This window comes from Cryptococcus neoformans, chromosome 8, assembly GCF_000149245.1.
Source record: "Cryptococcus neoformans var. grubii H99 chromosome 8, complete sequence".
In the NCBI taxonomy this organism is placed as follows: domain Eukaryota; kingdom Fungi; phylum Basidiomycota; class Tremellomycetes; order Tremellales; family Cryptococcaceae; genus Cryptococcus; species Cryptococcus neoformans.
In genome coordinates this window covers 83,476-91,172 of record NC_026752.1, presented here as the reverse complement: position 1 = coordinate 91,172, position 7,697 = coordinate 83,476, and the positions used below count along the sequence as shown (strand labels likewise).

General features: G+C 46.7%; 3 protein-coding genes and 3 non-coding genes; 3 read left to right on the top strand and 3 right to left on the bottom strand.

Annotated features, from left to right (window-relative positions):
* CNAG_12720 overlaps positions 1 to 1,233 on the top strand; it is a 2,430-nt gene extending 1,197 nt beyond the window's left edge. The window contains exons 3-5 of the non-coding RNA XR_001046003.1: positions 1 to 656; positions 728 to 849; positions 938 to 1,233. The exon at positions 1 to 656 is cut by the window's left edge and continues 444 nt beyond it. This is a non-coding gene — a non-coding RNA (hypothetical RNA). The remainder of the gene's footprint in view (positions 657 to 727; positions 850 to 937) is intronic.
* Positions 1,234 to 1,860: 627 nt separating this feature from the next.
* CNAG_12719 lies at positions 1,861 to 2,816 on the bottom strand. The gene is made up of 3 exons (XR_001046002.1): positions 2,450 to 2,816; positions 2,233 to 2,389; positions 1,861 to 2,166 (listed from the first exon to the last, which is right to left on the bottom strand). It is a non-coding gene; the product is annotated as a hypothetical RNA (non-coding RNA).
* CNAG_12718 lies at positions 1,883 to 2,845 on the top strand. XR_001046001.1 has 1 exon: positions 1,883 to 2,845. It is a non-coding gene; the product is annotated as a hypothetical RNA (non-coding RNA).
* Positions 2,846 to 2,966: 121 nt separating this feature from the next.
* Positions 2,967 to 4,550, top strand: CNAG_07711. 2 transcript variants are annotated; one of them, XM_012195976.1, is made up of 4 exons: positions 2,967 to 3,355; positions 3,433 to 3,947; positions 4,004 to 4,181; positions 4,231 to 4,550. In XM_012195976.1, exons 1-2 carry the CDS (start codon positions 3,061 to 3,063, stop codon positions 3,621 to 3,623), a joined length of 486 nt encoding a protein of 161 aa, XP_012051366.1. In that variant the 5' UTR covers positions 2,967 to 3,060; the 3' UTR covers positions 3,624 to 3,947; positions 4,004 to 4,181; positions 4,231 to 4,550. The 2 variants fall into 2 exon arrangements, with proteins under 2 accessions (XP_012051366.1, XP_012051365.1); XM_012195975.1 differs by having other exon boundaries at positions 3,407 to 3,947.
* CNAG_03115 (hypothetical protein) lies at positions 3,174 to 6,231 on the bottom strand. XM_012195446.1 has 11 exons: positions 5,991 to 6,231; positions 5,890 to 5,929; positions 5,822 to 5,834; positions 5,714 to 5,754; positions 5,231 to 5,650; positions 5,020 to 5,189; positions 4,796 to 4,961; positions 4,559 to 4,733; positions 4,401 to 4,492; positions 3,956 to 4,333; positions 3,174 to 3,893 (listed from the first exon to the last, which is right to left on the bottom strand). Exons 1-11 carry the CDS (start codon positions 6,074 to 6,076, stop codon positions 3,675 to 3,677), a joined length of 1,800 nt encoding a protein of 599 aa, XP_012050836.1. The 5' UTR covers positions 6,077 to 6,231; the 3' UTR covers positions 3,174 to 3,674.
* Positions 6,232 to 6,565: 334 nt separating this feature from the next.
* On the bottom strand, positions 6,566 to 7,681 carry CNAG_03114 (hypothetical protein). XM_012195445.1 has 3 exons: positions 7,411 to 7,681; positions 7,004 to 7,114; positions 6,566 to 6,923 (listed from the first exon to the last, which is right to left on the bottom strand). The coding sequence occupies exons 1-3, from the start codon at positions 7,532 to 7,534 to the stop codon at positions 6,799 to 6,801; spliced, it is 360 nt and encodes a 119-aa protein (XP_012050835.1). The 5' UTR covers positions 7,535 to 7,681; the 3' UTR covers positions 6,566 to 6,798.
* Between the last annotated feature and the right edge of the window lie 16 nt (positions 7,682 to 7,697).

The window sequence follows — 7,697 nt, the reverse complement described above, 5'->3', positions numbered from 1 at the left end:
TCCTCATCCCCCGTGACGTATCAGAATTGAAAACGGCAAAAGCGACGTTCTTTTCCACTGCATCACAAGATAATCACCTTGGGAAGACCAGTGTACCACAATGTGTCTCATGAGGTTGATAGTCATAGAAGTCCGTTTCCTACACCACGTTTATTTCTTCAGCATTTGCCCTCTCCTTTTAAGGCAACAGAACGGATAAGGAGAGATCGAAGAGAAACACAACTCTCAGGGTACTTCTCCGCCGACTCTTATAAACTTGGCGTAACTAACTGTACCTCTGCATCTTTTGTTCCCATGCATTCGGCCTATCAAGGCCGAATCAGGTTGTGCCAGCTCAAAAGGATGACCAGCCAAGAGAGGGGGATCGCCCTGCATAGACGGTTACGTCGTAGTCTTTAACAATTAACATGGTAGACTTTGGATTATAGGTGAATGACACTTCGAGGAAGGGGGAGGGAAACGATAAAGTTAGAGAAGAGGAAAACCTAATTGGAAAGTTCAAGAGCGCAGGCAAGTCCGATAACGTTAGAACCGTGTACGGTATCGCGAGGACGAGTGGAACTTGGGACAGGCCTCTTATCTTCTCGCCTTGGTCTGATCTAGATAAAGATGGGAAGGTGTTGATTGTCTACTAGAAGGAAAAAGTAAGAGTTTGGGTAAGTGCTCGGAGCTAGTTCTAGCGAACAGAGACGATAGAAATCTTATCTCTTACGGATATGATTACAAGCCCAGTCCTGACGTATCCTTCTTGATTGGTCCGATTTTGCGGCCCGAGGTACAAGGCCTAATTTTGTTTGGGATCTGATCAGCAATCATTGATGTGTTGTGTTGTTGACGTTTTATCACGAGGTAAGGTCCGTTCCTTGGGCATCCCGAGTCTTGGAAAATGGGCTAAAAGTGCCAAATTCGGGGTATCATTTGATCACATCTGCGCAAGGAGTCTGACGGTGCCGTGTATGGAATAAAAAAGGACGGGAGAAGAAAGGAGCTTTTCTAGTTTATCTCGTTTTTGTTTGGTTTCGCATGATTTGAATCTGATCGGCTTTTGGTCAATCTCCGACGAGTGATTGATCACCGTCAGCCGCAAAACGCCGCCTACATACGTCCTTCGCCCAGATCTCAGCGTAGTCACTCTTCTGGGATGTGTTACCTTCCAACCTATCTCTTATGGATGTAAACTGCCGAGGCCCTTTATTTAGTGATCACCGCGATCCAAATGTTGCAAGCCCCAACCCTGTTGCTATATATCTCGGAGCAGCTGCCGAGCAGAATGTCTTCGGTTTAATCGAGGGGACTCTCTTGTTCCTGAGATACGATAAACTTGTTTGGTTCCGTTTACGGCTTTACAACTGCTTATGTAACGATAATTGATGACAGAATTGGTCGCTGCTTGCGGATATTTTCTTGTCTCGTTCCTATATTGGCCCTGGCTGTCGTCCTATCACCTCATCCATTCAGAGACTCCTGGCTCGGAAAACATTCCGATTATCAGCATGGACATCCATGTCAAAGGAACGTTGCCCAGTTTCCGAAGAGGATTCAGAACAAGAGAAGAATGACAATAGCGATATGGATTGATTATACAACAGTTGGTTGTTGTTTCAATTTAGGCTCGATACAAGCCCCTCAATCCTCAGGCTTACGTTAACGAAGGGTTGTCCATCTTGTGTTGAGTTTAGTTCCAGTCATCCGAATCTTGTTTTCGCTCTTTTTCTTTTTCTCCTTCACCTGAGTGAGACATGTGGCAAGGCATCGGGCAATGAGCGATTAAATAGGATGGCAAAAGTTAGTTAAGTTGTGTCTACCGACCTTGCATCGTATCGGCGTTCGGCGTCTAATCAGTTTCATCAACATTTCGGTATTTTCATGCCATGTCATCTCTCCCACTTGAATATCTGTAAACAAGATCTCACAATTAATGCCCACGAGGCCGGGTTTCAAGCAGCTACTGCCACGGCCATACCCCACATCACTTCCCGGCATACAACTCTCCTTTCTCTCCCCACACTCCCGGCCCCATCCGACATCTCCTCGACCATCTCCTCTCTCCCTCCATCTCTTCCCGAACAAGGCCTAGGCACAGACTAGACTAAATTCTATCTTCTTTCCTCCCTCATTCCGGATATTCCCAATCCCAAAATGGCCCTCGGTATTTTGGTTTCGTCACTGGTGGTGTTACATCAGCTGCGCAACTGGAGGACATGCTAATCACGGGTTACGATGGGAACGTACAGGTACTAGGAGGAAAGACTGCTAACACTGCTGTGGAAAAGGTGGGCATCGGGGATGGTATTGGATTTGTTGAATATTGAGAGAATCACATTCTTGGGAAGAACAATCTCTTCGGGTGCCATAGCATCCAATATGCTGGGGCTTGGTGACCCTCGATCTCGAAATGGATGCTATCAGTAATTGAACAAATCCAGCATGCGCTCAATATTATATTTACGACCATTCTCCACATTTACCGCGCAATTATTATTACGCCCAATCTGGTCCCCCTTCAAACCTGCATATCCCATCTAATATGGAACCATGTTATCATTCTTTCCTTTCACCCACACTTCACCATCGCCAAAGCCACCACCTTTGTATGTCTTGGTGGCGGCCCATCTATCCTTCGGAGCATGCCTTATACTTCGGTGATGAGCTCGCAATTGATCTTGAGAAGTTTGAAGACCGAATGAAGGCCGGGGAGCAAGTTGAGAGGGAGGTAATTATCGTCTAAGAAATTGAAAAGGTGAACATAGGTGGCTTTGGAAGGGGATTAGGAGATGTAGTCAGACTTTGTCATGAATATGGCGCATGGCTGCACGTTGATGCTGATGAATAGTTTGCTAGTTTGCTAGATTAGTCACTCGCCGATAATGAGTTCAATCAAAGCGTTCGGGGGCTTTGCGGGGCCCATGCCAGAGCTGAGAGAATATGTCAAGGATACGGACCAAGCTGCCCCCTTGACCCTTGATGGTCAATCACTAACAAAAATAAGAATCCATCCGCATGTTCTCCAAACACTTATACAAAAACTATCCGTAGGTCACAAATGGCTCCAAGTCCCATATGACTGTGGCCTCTTTTACACCCGAGACACTTCCTTCCTTACAAACGGCTTTCAACCTCCAGCATCATCAGCTCCTGCTCATCTCTCAGCTGCGAAACCTTCTCCTCAATACGACAACTTGCTTTACAGACACTGGTGAACAACAAGCTTATGCGCTTCATGCGCTTTCCGAAGGTACTGTGAAAGTCCGAAGCATATCCAGCCGCCTATGGGTCAATATAGAGAACTCTAGGAGGTTCAAAGCGTTACCATTGACGGTCGGCTTATTAAGTCTTGGGAAAGACGGTTACCGAGGTAAGAAAATAATACAAATCACAGTTCTAGTTCTCAATCTCTTGCTGTCAGGGTTTTCTGATGATACCTTTTTACAGACTTTATCACTCGCAACATCCTCTTTGCACGGCGAGCAGCAGAGTGCATCTTTCAATCACCCATCATACCTGCTGCCAGCCTTGTCTTCCAACATCGATTCTGGCGCTTTCCTTGCTTTACTTCATTTATGTTTGAAAAAATCGGATGTGAGGTACCGAAAGATGAGGGATCTGTATGGTCTGATTATTGAATCTCCCTGATTCGCATTTATGTTCAGCTGGTCACCTTATTCACTCGTCGTCTATCCAAGCATTACGGCACACCCCATTTCCACCAATATCTCTCTCCACGAACAACCTTCATCATCCATCCCATCATCTATCCTCCTCCAACACTCTTCTATCACTTCTTCAACCACAGCGGTTTCGTACGCTGTTTGACAAGTAAAGGATCTAATGATTTCCCTAGCGCGTTGGCGGTGAAAAGGTTCAACGAGGACACTGCTAGCAATGAGAAGTGGCTATCAAACATGGATCAACATGGCGTCCATGTGTACAGTAATACGAGAGTGAATGTGCGTACCCAGCTCATACCCTCTACCTTTGGTCCCACTTGCTCACAGATGGCCAGCGTATCCATAGCATGCTTCTGCACCTCCGCATCTCCTCGTGCCTTGCCCAGTAACTCTTTCTTGACCAAAATCTGTAGCCCGTGCCATAGCGCCACGGACCCATCTTGTGTTCTCTTGTGACGTATCACAGGGACAACTTGTTCATACCACACATCAAGATCCTTACATGTACTCGCTGTACGTTGATTGACGTCGGCGACCCATGCTGATTGTGTGTCGAGCGTAGGGCTTAGGTATTTGAAGTACTGCAAGTGTTCCCAGAGAAGGTTGTTGACGCGCACCATGAGTGGCATTACACTGCGATGAATGCCAGCGTAAGATTCAATAGTCTTTTTAGGGATAATATGTCAGCAGGGGACAGAAAGAGAACAAAGAGACAGAAATGGCGGAACTCACATCTGGGAGGACTGGGTCTTTCCTCTCTAGTTTTTCCCACCATCCTGACCCTTCGTCAAGTACAACACATGGCTGTCCCGTCGTCATGCAAGCTTTCGACCAGATCAAAAACAAATCGAGACATATGACAAATAATGAGAGACTAGGTCAGGACTCACACATCACTTCGAGAAGGACCAGATGCTCCACCAGACACACTCTCAGTGCTGTTGGCCTGATATATATCCCTTCCTTTGGGTTGCCAAACAAAGCCCGCTCACAGCCTCCTCTTAGATGGATTGAAGCTCGAGCTAAGCGCAAGACTTCTCTCCAGAGCTGATTCGCACCAAGAAGCTAGCATCGACACATAAGCAATCCCAGCCAACTACTATAAAACGAAAATAATTACGACTTACATCCGCATTACTCATCATCATGCAGGCCGCTAGAAACACATCCGACTTCACTTCTTCTTCTATATCCCTGGCTGCTCGCAGATATTTCACTCCTTCTTCTCTGTATTTGAATCCTAAATTGCGAGTATGACCGTTCGTGTTGGGCGCACCCCCCTTTTCTTCAAGTCTGAGTTCTGTGGTCAGCAGGAAGGAAAAAAAAAACTAAAACTGATTGTCAAACCCACGACGCCAAATGAACTGCCCCTGTGGCCAAAGTCCCTAGTCTCAGCGCTGCAACACTTAAAGGCGCTTCGCTGGTTGGACATAGAAACAGCGGGATGATGAGGTCCACCCATGGGTTGACATCCTCATTGACAACCATGGTCGATAGAGTATACGTAAAGCAATGGTGGAACTTCATTTAGAGCATCAGTTAAATCACACAAGAGTACTCACACAGCGAAGCTCATCTTCATCCGGAAAAGTATCCCTCAGGAACTCTGGGGGATCTACTGGCCCTAAGAAAAATTGTCCCATTCTTGTATCTCGACATAGCGCCATCAAAAGCTCCATTGGATCCATCCGCTTTACTTGCGTTAACGGTGTGCGGCCTAATGATCTGAGGGAAGGGCTACAGATTCCAGAAGCATACGATGTCGGCGCCTCTCCATGTCTAGGGCTAGGTGAGGCAGGGGAGAGGTGGGCCGGAGATGTAGAGACAATGGGCTCAATGGAGGAGCCTTTGGAGGAACCTTCGCCGCTGATGGTTTGTGAGTGCTGATGGGCCGGAGGGGGGGGATTACTGTGCACATGTCGTTTGCGAAGGCGATCTTCGATGGCTTGGGGGTCAAACCATTTCTTTGGGGGATAGACACACTGCAACACATGAGTTCAGGATGAGCTGCGACTTTATGCCTCTAGGCAGCACGCGTAATTCACCTCTGCACCGTAATTGACGCATCTTCTACACTCCGGTTTTTCTGCAAAGAGTAAGGATCAGAAAAGTTCACACAATACCCGAAACTTATGTTAATAATAAGTACATACCCAGATCGCATTTCTGAACACACGCCGTTTATAAGCGACGTAACCGGACGTTTGAGAAAAGCACTCACCACTCTCCTACTTCGACATACAAGACATCCATTCCTTGTCCTATCGACAGCGCACAAAAGATTAATCAATCCATCAAGTAATTATGAAGGTAGTGTCTAACCTTGTAGTAGTTCTGCGTTTATTGATAGGCTTTAGATCCGCTCCTGAGTTCGAGCCAGTTGAGCTTGGCACAGTTGGGTCTGCCATACTAACACTAAAGTGATGGCGTATATGCCAATGAACAAAATATACTACGCTAAGACTGAAGATGATGCCAAAGCGCGGACGACAATTTCGTCTCGGATTACTCGCCAAAATCGCCGGATAGGCGATGGACACGAGGTGTGCGAGGAGGTTGTAATTAGCAAATTATTTATCCTTCCTTTTCATTTAATTTTAAAAGGAAGAAATAAAAATCTCTGTTTCACTCCATCTTCTGCGATCCCCTAATATACCTCTGCAGCATTAGGGATATTTTAGCCATCCACCGCCCGCCTCAAATCTTTCCGAGCTCTTTCGCCCATCTCTTCATCTCTTGTACCTTCTCTCCCACCAGACCCCCTTTGAGATTATTGGGGGAATTGGGCGACTTTGCGAAAGTAACCACCGTTGAGCACCGTTGTAGTTAAGAAATCTAAAAGGAAGACTTGTCCGCAGTAGTCTGCTATGGCGATTATGGTCCTTTTTGCTGTACAGTACAGTTGGTAATTTATGCATGTACAAAATAAAGTCTGCATACAAGGGCTCTATTCTACATGTACTGTGGTTTTGTTATCATTTGCATTCACTCTTTCTCCTAAGCCCCGTTTTACTTCCTTCGACTTCTACACCGCACAACACAGTAACAGGTTGACCAGCATCAACAACCATCCTGGAGTGGCAAAGCTAATGACCAAATCTCCATTTAAATGCCGGATATACTGAGCGATTTACTGAATGCGAACCTCTTGGTCGGCTTCGAGGTGGTTAATCACATTGTGAGAACCGCCACCAAACTGGTTCTCCAGGGCTGAGAAGTCGGATTTGGGATAAGAAACGGTGATGAAGGGCATAACTACGATGAATGACACCAATATCAGTATAAATCCTCCTTACGGCTGAATAAATATGAGTGAGAGAGAGGAGGGAGCTTACGCTTGGAATCCACGTTATCGTCGTTGACGATCTTGGCACCCTTGGAGGTGAGTTCGGAGATTGCCTTCTGCCTCTCATCAGAAGAGGAGGTCTTCTTGAATTGGACAATTACTACTCGAAGGTGATCAGCCTGTAGCTGGTCGAAATAGATTGACATTATTGGGAGCAGTCCAGCCGTTGGATCAAGTCAAGACGATGGTGGTGAGTCGGGGTTAGAATACGGGCGGCAAATCAAGATTGGGCTGTGATAGCAGCTAAAGCCGAGAGAGGACACGAATACAGTAGCAAATGTAACACGGAAAGAGATCCTGAGAGATTATGGCAGTCTGAGAGTCGATGCCTTGCGAAAACGGATCCCGGAGCCACCGACAAGCAGCCAAAAGCCTGAGACCAAAAGCGAAACTCACTGTTCTGTTCGGGCATGTCAAGGGCGATGAGCTGGGTGGATGGGAAGTGATAATACGCGTATGCTAGGAAAGAGACTGTAACGAGGAGTATGAGTGCGTACAGGGGTCTTGCGTTTATCTGCATTTATACAAAAAGGAGGTAATGAAGCGAGGGAAGAGATGTTGCGATGTGACGACGGGAAGGCCGCCGAGTCTCAATGGATGCGTCGGTGATCGGTGATGCGCGACAAATTGGCACAATATGACGTCACACAGCCGATTGTTGAGCCTCCATGCCGATGGATCGA